The sequence below is a fragment of the Talpa occidentalis genome, unplaced genomic scaffold (genome assembly GCF_014898055.3).
Source record: "Talpa occidentalis isolate TD23 unplaced genomic scaffold, MPIMG_talOcc4v2.1 talOcc4.14, whole genome shotgun sequence".
Taxonomy (NCBI): Eukaryota; Metazoa; Chordata; class Mammalia; order Eulipotyphla; family Talpidae; genus Talpa; species Talpa occidentalis.
In genome coordinates this window covers 44087462-44103123 of record NW_023601433.1, presented here as the reverse complement: position 1 = coordinate 44103123, position 15662 = coordinate 44087462, and the positions used below count along the sequence as shown (strand labels likewise).

Genomic DNA, 15662 nt, shown 5'->3' with positions numbered 1-15662 from the left:
GTTTTTTGAGGGTTGATCGTTTACCGACACAGACATAAGCAAGCAGGAGGGTAGGTCTGCTATTCTGCCCACCTGACAGAGAAGTAAGCTGCCTCTCAAGACTTTGAACAATTTGTCTAAAATCTTATGCGACAGAGCTAGGACTAAAACTCAGTACTCAGTTTCCAAGCTGCCCTGGGGCTTATCTGAAGGACTACCATAGGGTCCATGGAAAATTTAACCAGTGAGTATGCTGTCCCTGTTGACATCTGCCAGGATATATCTTTTTGTTATAAAAGAATCTTACTGAAGCTTTGACCTAATAATAGTTACTACTAAATTCTGAAAAGACGGGAAAAGGCAATAGCTGGCTACGTCATTTTACTTTTACATATTAACTTCCAATGTTTTCCGGCATATTTGTTCTCCAGTGAACATAAGCTTTCTGGCCTCTCTTTTGTTTCTGTTGAAAATTATATCACCTTTATTTCCCCATAGCATAGGATTTTTCAGTTAAGGAGCTCACCAAAACAGACCAGTGAAGACATACCAGGACTTTGCTTTGAGGGCTGAATTCCTGAATTCTTTGCTAGGGAGTCAGATTATTTACCTGTGTGGGGAACATGTGTATGTGCACAGTTCCACTGGATGATGAGGTCAACAATGCCCAAGCCCCCTACATTCAGCTGGGAAGGCAGCTGACATCTCAGAGCAGTCTGACAGAGCAAGCAAGTGCCTCCGTGAGGGTCTGCTTTTCTGAAGGAAGCCTTTGCACAGTTTAACCATGTTACCCCCAGTTAGAGCATCCTATTTGGGAACACAAAACAAAGATAGGTGGGAACACTTTGCAGGGAATGATTGCACTTGAAAGACAGAGAGAACTTTCCTTTTTCTGGCTAAGTACGAAAAACTCAGTCCATGTCCCATTGCCCTAAGCCCAGACCCTCATGGGGATTATTAATCTCTTCTCCCAGGTTGAGGGCAAAACTAACAATATTTAAGAAAAAAAAAAAAGTGCTTCCGAAGTCTTTGCATCTGTCGGGTACAAACTTGTCATTTTTGTAGTCAGTATTGGTATTGGCAATACCGTTTGCATCAGCCTGGTATTTATAAGCCTTCTGAACTAGGTGTGCAATTGTTTTCACTCTGCTCTAGGATGAATGGGGTGACATTTGCACAAGGCCCGATAGGATAAGCTCAGAATTGACCTCTGAGAAAGGAGAGCCCTTGATTACATGCGATTTGGGGAGAGTGGGGATGCATCCAAGGAACTTCAACAAAGTCCTCAAAGTCCTTGTATATTACTCCACAACTCGCCTTCCTTTTCCAGTAGACTTTCCAAGTGCCTCTGACAACAGTCTAGAGCACAAAAATCCCAGTGGGCTAGACAAAACCCTTAGAGGAGCCCCATTGACAGGGTGTCTCAAAACTAAGAATATTTTGGTTTTCAGATGAGATATTCTGGATTTTTCAGGCCAAATCTCCATGACGGTCAACTCTTTAACTTTCTGTTTTCTGTGACTGTGGTTAACATGGACAGCATTTATTTTATGCTTATTAACAATGACTGGTTGAGACTATGGAAGATCTTAGGGATTGATGTTTATGGCTTTTATAACAATACAACACTAATGTTCATGTTAATAGATCCATGTAGGGTTAGCTGAAGATTATATAAAGGCTCAGGTAGGAATGAATAAACAATGCCTGGGACAGATACAAACCATCCATTCAGATGGGGCTAAAAAATAGAAATACTTAACAAGACATCACAATTCACTCTTCCATTTACCAATCTTCCACCACATATTCATCCATCCATAGTTCTAACATTTACGAGAGCTTTGGGTTGAAGTTGAAGGAGAAACAGTGCCAGACATTAAGGCACTTATCCGATTGTTGGGATAGTGATTCTCAAAGAAGGTAGGATGAGGGTTAGGCTTATATAGTTTGAAACAGACCTCTAGGTGATATGGGATCTCATGCTGCCCTGTTTGCAAACAGTTGGTCTAGTGGGGTGCTTGAAATCTTGAGAGAACATTTTATAAGTGTTCATATGGATTCCTCAAGAACATAAAGACACTGTCAGCTTTGGGCTCTAAGTAATTATTTTTGTGTCATCTGGGGAGTTGAGAATATTTGGCAGTACATAGGTGAGACGTTACTTTACGACTTTGGTGTATGGAAAAAATTACAGGGGCTAGCGAACAATATTACATCTCTTCAAATTATTTATTTGACTTTGAATGACTCCCAACCCTTGCATCCATCTTCGGCCAACAGCTAGAACTGTTTGACCTCAACCTACAAGCTTAGGGCCTAATTTTTGCACAGGAAGCGCTATGAATTATTCAGCTCCACAGAGCAGTACTGGTACCTTCTTTGCTACATTGGTTCTGATTGTAAACCCAAATTCTAAAGAATCTGTCTTGTTCTGGGATGTCATCAAGAGGTCAGCCAGGATTGTACCAGACTAGAAACACCAGTCACTAGGGGAGCACTCGCTGTTCTAGATGGAGAGTCATTGTCTGGACTTGTATATACTCATACTTGCTAAGAGGTCTGCAGTCCCATGCCTGCCTTCTTCATTCAGTGAGACTGATTTTCAACCCTGAGTGGGAATTCTAGCATCTTAAATAACAAAAGGCATGGCCTTTTTGCCCTGACCTGACACAGATCAGGACTTGAAAGAAAGCAGAGTCTGATAAAGACAGGAAAGTTATAGGATCATTTCACTTAATGTCTGTTTTGTGAATCTATTTAAAGCCTAACAAACTAATCAAATTCTTTCTATCTTAGCTAGTTCAGCCACTGGCAAATATTTATTAATTGTCCTCATAGCACCATGAAGGGAGGGACAGGCTGGGATTAAAATGCTCAACATTACCCATCATGGTTGACTTGGGCATGTGATTTTTAAGCAACATGACTAATAAGTAAATCTGGGAAAGACTATTGACAACCTCCTACTCTAACAACTTATTTGACCAGAAGCAACCTTTTGTCACAATGACCAATCCACAAATTATCAAGTAGATTTCCATTTTCAAAATCTGAGTTAATTTTAACATTTGAAACCAATAACTATACTTTGCTAAAGCTTTGCAAAAACATGGCCATTTTGACGGCATGGAGTCTCTATGCTCCATTTTTTCAATTATGAGTCTTTGCCTGATAAATGCAGATTAAGTAAAGACAGTGATTAATCCCCCCTCCCTCAAGTACGGAATGAGATTATTTGCTAAATGAAACTATATAAGGCAGTTGATAAAGCTCTTAGCATGATGGTACAAACTCCAGGAATCCCTGACTCACACTGTGCTTCTGTCACCTTATGAAGGCTCAGTGAATAAGCTTTTGCAGGATGATTTTCAAATCTACTGACATCTATTCCCAACATTACTTGAAGCAAATCTAATTTCATTTGCACTGCAGTTACTCTATGATAATCATCTGACTCTAGAGAGTTTGAGTAAAAGACCATGACTTCCTGTGCTATGGCGGTTAGTGGGTAGACATGAGTTGGCTTCTGCTGTAGTCTGTTTAAAGAAGAGTTGCTAAAATTTGAAACACTCTGATGCAAATCATTATGAAAATAAAACCCGTATCTACTTACTGGGTACCAAGTCTCCGGTAATTGCTTATTGAAAATGCATCAATAGTGAGGGCATTCAAAATTATTGCTGGGTACAAGAGATATTTTTCAAAACACTGAAGCCAAACGTAGAGTCTTTCAAACCACATTAAATGGGCGACATCTGAAATAAACACAAAAACTGCTTAGGACAGCTGCTGATCAAATTATTTTTCTTTCAGTGCATGTAACAATAAATAATATCCTTTAACTCAAAAGGTGATGATTCAGAACTCTAGATACTAGACACGATCTACCAATTTTCTTTCCAGGTAGCAGTTCTTGGCTTTGCCTTTTACATAGTTCATAAAAAATATTCACCAACATAGGCCTGTATCCCAATATTTTAAGTCAATTGATTTTTTTCACATCTAGTTATTACCAATGAAATGAGGTAGTCACAAAAATGTCAAGCATCTCAGTGTAAGGCCCAAGGAAAGTGAAGGATGAAGAAACTCTCATGGATCCATCTCTTTGTAAGGTTGGAGTCACTTCTGAAGTTGAGGCTAGTTTCGGGGCTCTCCTCTCCCCCTTTTGGTATTTAAATCCACATTCAAAATTTGAGCAACATATACAAATAAGAGGAGGTTGATCGCAAGTCCCTATTTGTATGAATGTATTACATTCTTGTGGGCCTTCCCACCTAAGGAAGCCCCGAGGGTGAGGCCTATTCCCATAAGAGCTAACAAAGGATGTAAGTCAGGTTGATGAGAGTTTACATTCAGACTCTCCCAACTAGTAGTGATTGTGAACTATTAACTTCATCTTTCTGAGTCTCAGTTTTGATGTCCTGCCCGTTCCTCTATCTGAGTCTGCTACTAGGAAACTGGTATCTCTTTCCCACTGTTCCTCACCCCATCATGGATGATGTGGATTGTAAGTACCCCTCACCCCTCTCTTACTAATTTTCTCTCTGGAGAGAAGTTCAGTGGGGAAAGCATCGCATTTCCCTGCCTCAGGTGTGTGGCACAACAGTCTGAACCCTCCTGTTTCTCACTTATGTGAGGAGGGTGCAGCAGGTTCAGGGTCAGGGTTGACCATCTCTTTCCCAGCCAATCTCTCCATTGGTTAGTGCCTTGGGCCCCAGATTAGGTGAAGATGCTAGTCTCTCCATAGCAAGTTTCAAAGTCTCTAACTCTGCACAGGGGGAAGGTGACCATCACACCTCTGGAGTCATATTCTTCAACAATCTATAATAAAAAAATCTATTCTCCAATAATCTATAATTAAAAAAACAAGAGCGCCATGAAGATTTACATGGTTTATATCACAATAAGCCAACTCATCAAAGAGAAAGGTCACATGACCATGCAGAATGACAAGACAGGGACATCAAATGGGCTGTCTCTCCAGGTGTCCATTCAAGATTAAGATATAGATCACCTATTTCTCACATTCTTCATCCCACAATAAATAAAAGGCCTCAGAAAGCAACACAAGCACACACATATACCACACACAACACTGGGAACTGACAGTTAACTTTCTTCTTTGTATAACTTACCTTTGTATATAAGAATGTGTTGTCTTTATAACTCATGAAGACAAAGCTATCTTCATTTGATTAAAACATAAGAAGAAATTTGGCATTGAGAGATCTTACTCAAAAAGAATTAACTTGAATAAGATAGGAATGATGAGATTGGATAGAGGGAAAAGACTTCAAGGCATGAGAAATAATAGTAAACACCCCAATGATTAACTTAAGTAGAGAGAGATACAATGAGAAATTATCAAAAGAAGAAGAAATTTTAGTGACAAATGGAACCAAGAGAGAGAGAGATGGAGGAAAATTAAGTTTAATAAAGAAAGAAGTTGGGGCCTCCTTGGTGGCACAGGGGTTAAAGTCTCAGTACTATCAAGCTGTCACCAGCCACTGCAGCATGAGTTCAATCCCCGGCCAGGGAGCTAACCCACATGGCACAGCAGACCTCTCCTCTATCGTCCACTGCTCCCCTCAGCAGTGTATTTCAGTAGATCCGCCTGGTCTGCTTCCCATTCTGTCTCTGGTGAGTCCTCTTACCCCCTGCACAACTGACCTACACCTCAGTTTTTGTATGCATAAAAAACAAATTAAATAAATCTTAAAAAAGTAAGGTATTTGGGTATGAATTCCACCTTGGGTATTTTTAATAGTCAATGCGTAATGTTTTCTGGTATAGACTTTGAAATAGGTTACTTTGTAAAGAACGAAGCTTTTGATATAGCATCAATGCAATTCAGGTATGTGATCTATCTTACTTAAATATTGAAGGGTTTTTTGGGGGGAGTATATGAAAATTAAGAAAAGAAATCTTCAGGATCCCCTCCTCATTTCCTCCAAGAAAGTGATTTTTGACCCCCGCTTCCTAGAGCAAATTGAGACTCTTAGGCACAAATTCCCTAAACTTCCCATCCCTCCAACTGAAATTTATCTACTATATCCACATAGTCAGTCCAGTCCCCTGGGTCCCATCTTTCCTGACATCTTGGTTCAATAGTCATTCCTTTGCTTTACCAATAGCACATTCTTAATGGCAAGTGAAAAGATTTAAATGTTGCCAAATTGAAAACTGACCTCATGTCATCCTAGTGCTCATGATGTCCTTTCTTGCACAGTCAACCTTCTTGAAAAGGTTTTCTATGTCTGATAATCCCAGTTCCCTGCCTCATACTGACTGCTAAAATATAAACCTCTGGGTGTTGTAGCTACACCTGCCCAGAACTGTGCAGGGCAAGGCCACCTGTGATACTCTGAGAAAGAACCAGCACTCCTCAGGCTATCTTACTAGACCTTTTTGAGGCCAAAAGAACAGCATAACCCTTCTTTTAAAAGTTCTCTCTGCCCAAATACTGTATGGTTTCACTCATATGTGGACTATAGTGAAAGAGAGTCAGATCACACCAAAAGCAAAAAAAAAAGAAAAAAAAAAAAACCTTTGCAATCTGTAAAACTAAGCCTACTAAAGGGGAAGTGGGGAAAAGGGTGGAGGAGGGACCCAAGGACACGGTGAAGGACTATGGGGGCCTTGGTGGTGAGCAGGAATAGTAACACACACCTGAAGAGGTGGGACCCTATATTTCTGAGTCAAATATGCTGTTGAAGACCAATGTTACCCTAATTAAAAAAAAAAACACTATAATAAAAAATAAAAATAAATAAATAAAGCCCTTAGCATCTCTATCCTTCCAATTCCAGCTTAGGCTCAAACCTCATACACTACTCTTGCCTTTTCCTTTGCAAACCCCTTTTCTCTTACCCTTGGCTACTTACTTTCTGTGGACCTCTTTCCTGCTCTTCTTACTTTCTCGAGTTAATGTTCTTCATACCCACGACTGTAACTATTCCTTCCATGCTGATGAGACTCACATTGGAGTATCCCTCTACCATCTCTTGCCTGACCGCTAGATCTAAATACTCAACTGAATAGCTTCATCTGATGTCCCAACAGAATCTTCAAGTACAAATCAAATACTGAACTCTGTCCAGCTCTAATCACCTGCTCTTCCTCCTGCATTATTTATTTCATGACATTTACATTCACTCACGGAGTCACATGGGCAGTATACCTTGAAGTCATCCTAAGTCAGTTCTTCTCAATCATAGCTGTATGTTGGAATCACCAGGGACAGGGATAAAAAAAAAATCAGTCCTAGATCTGTGATTCTCAAACTCCCATATGAAAATAAATCACTTGCTAAAGTGTAGACATCCTGCATTCCTAATAAACTTCTAAGTGATGCCAACATTGCTGACCCTTAAGCCATACTTTGAGAAATAGATACCAGTGCTATCAGCATCTCCTGGGCAGTTGGAAGAAATGCAGATTCTTAGGTCTAATCCTGAACCTGCCGCATCAGAAATCTTAGGGTTCAGCCCAGTAACTTGTTTCACTACAAGTGATTCTGACACATGTTCATGTTTGAGAACCACTGTTCTGGATGATCTTGCTCTATGTAAGACTAAATTGTGTGGATTCCATCTACTTATTCCCTGGATGTGTATTTTCACTGCTCAGATACTCAATCCCTTGTCTAAAAATTTATAGTTGTTATTTAGTCAAATAAACTCTCTTTCCTAACCCTGCCATTCCTGTGCCCTGAATCTCGTTATTTTTTACTATTTAAGGACATTCCTCATGCAGTTATCACTCACTCTCCTTCATTACTCCTTCATAACAAAAGAGTTATTTTCCACTCTTTACTGGCTCATTCTCATCACAACACAAAGATGCTATAATATCTTACCATCAAAAAAAAAATAAAAACCTCCCTTGACTCATTTCCATCCTGATGTTGGGTATTGTTGGGTATTTTCCAGATACCACTCCATTTCTCTGTATGCCCTTATAACAATTTAGCAATAAAATTATGGCTACACTCACTTTCTCCACAACTTCTTTCCCTTTCTCAGCTGAGTCCACTCCAATTAGAGTCTAATCCCAATTGCTCAATGAAATTGCTTTCTTACGGACCTCCCCCTTACTACACCCAGTGGTCATTCTTAATCTTATCTTACTCAACCTCCCAGCAGTGTTTAATCATGTTAATTATTCCCTTCTCCTTGCAAGTCCCTACATGATTTCATGGATTTCCAGGTCTTTAAATATAATCAATAAGCTGCTGGCTATCAAGACTATAATTCCATCCATAACCTCTTTTCTGGACTCCAAACCAGTATATCCAACTAACTTTTCAACATATCTTGAATTTCTCATACGTTCATTGAGCAAAGACCTTCATTCTATACTCTTTCACTTAAACCTACTCTTCCACGGTGCTCACCATTCATCCAACCCATAAATCATAACTGGACAGCAACAGTGTGCCACACACATTTTTAGGCACATTGGATAATTAATGCCCAGAACATTAAAAAAATCTCTGCTCTGATGGAGCTTGCATTCTAATAGGGACAACAAACAATCAGCATAATGAATAAGTAATTACATAGCATATTCAAAGATAACTGATGAGTGCCAAGTCAAAGAAGAGTAGTTCTTCCACAGTCAATGAGATTTCTCTTTCTGTGCTTCAGATCCCCTGGTCCAAGTCCCAACACCATTTCTTATCTAGACTAATGAAATTATCTTAGAACTGGACTCCTTTTTATTGGCTAATGTCCCCCACACTCTCAACATAATCCAACCACCAGCCATTAGATGCTGCCAAGTACTCACTAGGTGTCTGCCAGGCACTAGATTGTGAGTTTGTCAAGAGTAGGTACTAGTCTTAATCAGTTATCAGTTTAAAATGTCAATTGCCTAGCAGATTGCATGGGCTGGAGTCAGGGTTCAGTAAATGTTAATTTATTGTCTTATGGGTTTCAGTGGTGGTAACTCTGAATAATTAAATTCAATAAAGGGGGAGTCAAAAAAGCAGCCCCTTGAATTTACTTTTTTGATTACAAAACAAAAAGCTTTCTGACTCTAACACATTAGACAACATTTTTGGTTTTAGTCCTTCATAAAATACAATCTGTTACAGTTAGGTTTCCTTCTATACAAATTATTTTTTTTCTGATTTCTCAATTTATAGAGATCAACAGTGTCAGATTGAGGCTGTCACATCAAATGCCATTCAGGATATACATAAAAATACATTTACAAAGTGCTATCAACATTTATCACCAATTCAGAGAAACATGACAACCATAGCTAGGTTCCTGCAAAAATATGTAAATTCAAAGAAATATAAGCCAACTTCATCCTTCAGTGCTGTTAGGAAAATATCTAAATTTGAAAAAAAAGTCTGAGTGGCTCGTCATTGTAGAGTGATCTGGGTACCATTTGGCTGGGGGCGTGTGAACTATACTTTCAAATGCTTGTCACATTTACATTCAGAAAATGATATTTTCCAGTGAGTGAAGATTAAGCTGATGCCAGTGCAGGGACACAATCCTATTGCCATCTACAAGGCTTTAGTGCAAACAATGATAACAAATATGGGTTTGCCATGGGAATTTCAGTTAATCCACCTCAGACACATACAAAGCAATGAATTCCAAATAATACAGAAATCACTGAATTCCATCTTCATCATCAACAATAAGTTTAAAATTCATTATCCGTGTGTGTGTGTGTGTGTGTGTGTGTTTTGAAACTATAGCACAGGTGTACCTTTAAGGATGGGGCAAGATATTTTAAACTCTAGGAAGTCTTGGATTGTAAGCACCATCATTTTATCTAACTTTGCAACAGAGTGTTCATTGTTCATACATTCAATATGGCAACAGTGACATACATGAACAGTTAAGACCTGCATCTTTCAAAGATAATAACCACGTCTCTAGTTAGAAGCAAAGCAAGATGAAAGCTACAAAGAAGTTCTATGTCAGACTTCTGAAGGATAAAAAGAACTTCTAGGAAACTAGAAATGAATTCATTCATAAGTTACAAAAACCTTTATTTTAAAAAGAAAATAGCTTCCTTAGTTAGAGTCACAAAAGAGACTGAGCTGGAAGCGAGGCTATACTGCATAATTCAGTCCCAATTTACTACTCGGTGTGCTACAAGGGAAATGAAAGTGACAGTCACTGACATCAAAATGTGACATAGAAGCTCCCACATGCCTTCCACTGATTAATTCTGAATCTCTAGAGAGAGGACAGCGAATGCATTTTATACCATCTGTACACACCAGCAAACACAGGTATCCACTTTATATATTAAGCAAAAAACATTTTAGGTAAAAGATTGTCCTATATCATAGTTTTACTCATTGGTGTTCAATATAGCATCTAGCCAAATGAGGGGAGGAAAGGATATTAAAAAGGACTTAACATAAATATCTAGAAATGACAGAAAATCCCCAAGACCACTACCTCCAAGCTTTTGACCTCAGGTACTGTTAAACCTGTACATTGACAGAAAGTTGATTCCACTTTAATCCTTAGCTATCTCCAGAAACCTTGTCAGGGATCGGTAATTTATTCCAGTGGAAAGCTTCAGCCTCTACATTTTAGAAAATTTAACAGATAAACGGCATTTTTACTGAATGTTTATATTTGGAAATAAGAGAATAAATACAAAGATGAATAATAATATAGAAGGAAGTTAAAACAAAAGTAGAAATCTGGAGTTCTGAATTCTAAAGGACTAATCTTAATTCTTTCTTATGGGGTGACCATGAAAAGATAATAAAAAAGAAAGCTTACAAATGCAATAACATAATATATGTTTCTTAAGTCCCCAAACTGCCTTAGAATTCATGCAAAGATAGTTAAAAGAAAATCATTGCCAGGGTATTTTATAACTGCCTTTCTACAATATCCTGAATATGCAAAGAGACCATAAAAAGACGTTACATTAGCATTATGATTTCTGTTTTCCCTGGAATATTAGGCCTTTGAGAAAAAGAATGCAAACTATCTCTGCCATTTACAAGTTTGTATATGACTTATTTCCACTGAACACTTTAAATTTTCTCCAAGGCTTTTCAGGTAGTATTTTATTTAGATTGCTTCTGTTACTAAAATAAGTCCTCTCAATAATTAAAAGTTAATCAAAAATTCTCAGGATGTTTTTATCTTTAGGAAGACAATTGTGTCCAATTTAAATCTTTTTTTTTTTTAAAGATTTATTTATTTATTTATTTATTTATTTATTTATATAAGCACTGGGTACAGTCAGAAGCCGGGAGGGTGAGAGAATTCACCAGAGCCAGAGCAGGGAGCAGAGCGGGCAGAAGGACTGAAGTACACTGCTGGGGGGAGCAGCGGGCGGCAGGAGAGGTCTGCGCGCCATGTGGGACCCTCCTCCGGTGGCCGGGGAGCAGCCGGGGATCGAACTGGTGCTACAGAGGTTGCAGGCAGCTTCGCAATCCAGCGCTCAACCACTACACCACCGGGGAGGCCCCTCCAATTTAAATCTTAAATTATGATTTCAGCTTCAAGAACACCAGTCATCCTGTTTTATAGGGGCCAGACATGTTTACAAGCATTTCAATTAGGGGGCAGCTCGACTCCACTAGTCACTCTGCTGCTTCTGAAGCAGAGAACCCTGCAGAATGGAATTGCCACATCCAGGCTGTAGTGTTTCCTTATTACAGACACTGTTCTTCACACTGAGCAATTTTTTCACTCTCATTTTTCTTATTGGGCCAAATCTCAGATTGCAAAAGGCTTAGCAGTATCATGTAAACGTCATGGTTTACTCTCCAGAAACTGACTTCAATTCCAAAACCAGTAACATGAATTCAGAGTAAGGAATCATTCTTAAATGCAAAGCAAATCTGATCACTCTGTGGCTCTAAGTCCTATAATTCCGTGGAGACAGACAAGGGCTGCCCATTCCATTCCCAGTAAGATGGCACACATTCCCAGGGTGTGCCAATGGGGCCTTCTGATGCCTGGGATCCTCTCCCTCCAATTTGAGGGCCTACCCTCTCTTTATCCTCCAGACTTCAATTTAAATGTCACTCTCTTTGCATTTCACCAACCTTTCACCTTTGTAAAGCAGCAGTGGCAGCTGTCCTGCCCACTTATGATTACACAGCATCTCTTTTTCTTTTTCATTTTCCTAAAAACCCTGTTCTTTTAAAATGCAATTCCACTCCTAGGTATTTACCCAAAGGACACAGAAACATCAATTCCAAAGAGCACCTGCACCCTTATGTTTACAGCAGCACAGTTTACAATAGCTAAGCTTTGGAAACAACCCAAATGCCCAAAAATAGATGACTGGATCAAGAAGATGTGGTACATATACACCATGGAATATTACTCAGCATTCAAAAAAGATAAACACATGCAATTTGCAGCAACATGGATGGCGCTGGAAGGGATCATGCTCAGCGAAATAAGCCAGAAAGAGAAAGAAAAATACCGGATGGTCTCACTCATAGTAGGAATCTAGAAAACTTAAATAAGGGACCAGGAAAAAGAATAACTATAAGAAAGAAAATATCAAAATCAACAAACAACTATGAACCAGAGACACTCTATGGGGGTTGGGGGGCAGGGAAAGGAGGGATTGGGGTCAAAATAAGGGGGTTATAATTGTATGGGGACTATAAAAATAAAAAAAATTTTAAAAAAAGTAATAAATAAATAAATAAATGTCACTTTCTCAAAGAAGTCATTCTCTCCCCCTTTAAGTCCAAATCAAGACTCCCTTATTCTCCCTATTTTAGATTGCTTCTGTTACAAAAATAAGTCCTCTCAATAATTAAAAGTTAATCAAAAATTCTTAGGTTATTTTATCTTTAGGAAGACAATTGTGTCCAATTTAAATCTTTTTTTTAAAAGATTTATTTATTTATTTAGTTAGTTAGTTAGTTAGTTAGTTATGCTTTTTCTGCACTGGACTTCAAATGCTGAATATGTATATTCACCTGTGTGATGGGTGTTCATCTCTCCACTGCAGCTAGAGGTCCAGGACTGTCTTTCTGTATCACAGTCATAATTTAGCTCCACACCCTGTCCATAGTTGCCACTTGGTAGAGTCAGTCAATGTCACTGATTAACCGATTGAAAATTAAATTAACTGAAGTAGACACCAGGCAAAACAAAGTCTGGGGCTTCCATGATGAGGCACTGCTGCAGTACAGGGACCTGGGGTTCACTCTCAGCCAAATCAACCCCTTTCTCACCAAGTAAGCCATTTGCTCCTCAGTGCTTCCCCAATATCCTGCACCTTCAAGTTAGGTGTTCTATAAATATTTCTGAATGAATTAATAAATGTTATCAGATTCAACATCAGTGTGAACCTCTCATAGAAAAAGAAGTTGGTGGGGCCTCCCTGGTGGCACAAGGGGTTAAGCACCACATTATGAAGCAATCTGCAGCCTCTGCAGCACAAGCTTGATCCCTGGCCTGCCAGGGAGCAACCCACATGGCACAGACCCCTCCTGACTTGCCCGCTGCTCCCCTCAGCAGTGTATTTCAGTCGGTCTGCCTGTTCTGTTCCCCACTCTGTCTCTGGTGGATCCTCTCAACTCCCACATCTCTGGCCTGTACCCCAGCTCTTGTATGCATAAATAAATATTTTTTTTAAAAAAAGAAGTTGGTGAAGAGTAGCATTAAGAAATCAGGATATGCATTTCCTCTTTGGAGAAGTTTCTCTTCAGCTCTTCTGCCCATTTTTTGACTGGATTATTTACTTTGTTTTTGGTGCATCTCCTCAGCTCTTTACAATAGCTAAGCTATGCAAACAACCCAAATGCCCAAAAATAGATGACTGGATCAAGAAGATGTGGTATATATACACCATGGAATATTACTCAGCATTCAAAAAAGATAAACACATGCCATTTGCAGCAACATGGATGGCGCTGGAAGGGATCATGCTCAGCGAAATAAGCCAGAAAGAAAAAGAAAAATATCGGATGGTCTCACAGCAGGAATTTAGAAAACCTAAATAAGGGACTAAGAAAAAAACCTAATTCTAATAAAGTAAAAATCAAAATCAACAAGCAACTATAAACTAGAGACACACTATGAGGGGGGAGAGAGGGAGTAGGATCAAAACAAGGGGAGGTGGGAATTGTATGGGGACTATAACCAAGATGAAAATGCATACATTGTGCAAAAATGAAAAATGATGTAAAAAACATACAAAATAAAAAATATTTAAAAAGAAATTTAAAAAAGAAATCAGGATATGAAAGTTTACCTTTTTCAAGGAATAAAATTTAGTTATTTACTTAGTGGTTTTTGACTTTGGGTCCTGCTTAGAAAATTCTTTTTCTCTTCCCCAACGTGGATTATATAACTTGACCTATATTTTCTTGCAGTGCTATTCTTGTTCTTTCTTTTTCTTTCACTTCCTTTAAAAAAAATTAAATCTTTAATCCATTTGGAATTTCATTTGGTATAAAGAAAATCGGACTCCATTTTAAAAAATGTTTAGCTCATTTTCTCCAAACCATCCCACTGATTGTTTCATTAATTCAGTGGGAATAAAAATGTATCCTTCACATTTCCTCAAAGGGATGGAGAACATCTTGGGAGAATCAGTGCATTAATGGGCTTCTTCCTCTTGATAGAAAGGTCTTCAATTAATAGCAAGCCGGAGTATTTAAAACTGAACGCCCTAGTAGACTCATTTGTGCATTTTCCACATGAAGGAGGTTTGTAGAAACTTTGAGATGGCCCTGCCGTGGCCACAAAGGAAGATCCTCCTTGTTAGGACAGTCATGTCACCAGAACATGGAGCATGCGCTTACACACTTCTGCATTCTCTCTCTTCCTAGCGTGGAGCCTTGACACAGCAGGTGCTCAGTAAAAGTCAAATTTACAAATCAGTCTTCTTCCCCCAAATAAAGCGTGATTTGTATGTTATTTAGATTGCAAGATTACTTGAAAACACCACTTCTATTTTTTGACAGTCATTTCCATGTATTACCCACTGTATCGTCGTCAGGGGGTTGAGCTACATCAGCTAAGATCGCACAGATGTACATCCTGCAGGTTGAGTCAGGACCCAGCACACTGACCTCACCTGCAGTGTCAGACAAGTGACTTCATTCTCCCAAAGCCTCCTTTGGTCCTTCCTGTGCCTCAGGGCAAAGCTGCTGCTGTGGCCCACAGCATATACTGCTTACTAACACTTCCTGATTTTTAGTGCTCATTTTATTCTATATTACTCCAATTACTGGCAATTCAGTTTATTTCTGCATCATTTGGATTTCTCAGAAGTCCAGGAGCAGTGGACAATAGGGTGAATGCCCTGTGGTTTTGGAGAGCTGGGGCCTGGGGCTGACAGCTAACCACAGAGCACGGTCCATGTGCCCTCATCCTCTGGATGCTGGCTGGGGTTCACTTGAGACTGCCCAGGCTTCCCTCCTCTTCCAGCAGAGGTAACCGTATTCCGTTTTTCCTTTTTCCTGCTATAGTGTGAACCTGGTCTCGCTGCCAATCCCCTGTTGCCCCCTCTTATGGAGACTGACATAGGCTTCCCAGTAGACTAGGAGAACATCAGTCAGTGTGTGCAATGCCTGGGAGGGAAAGAAAAGGATAGCAAGAGAACATGCATAGAAAAAATCACAACAGAGGGGAAACTTAATAAGGCAGGCTTCCAGCTGACAGGCTATTTTCCGACACATCTGCTCTCAGCCACTTCCTTGGCAT

The 15662-nt window shown here is 39.3% G+C and overlaps 1 protein-coding gene across 1 annotated transcript in view; it reads right to left on the bottom strand.

Annotated features, from left to right (window-relative positions):
* PCNX2 (pecanex 2) overlaps positions 1-15662 on the bottom strand; it is a 243488-nt gene that overhangs the window by 106477 nt on the left and 121349 nt on the right. The window contains exon 20 of the mRNA XM_037510412.2: positions 3596-3737. Coding sequence (XP_037366309.1) covers positions 3596-3737 — 142 coding nt within the window. The remainder of the gene's footprint in view (positions 1-3595; positions 3738-15662) is intronic.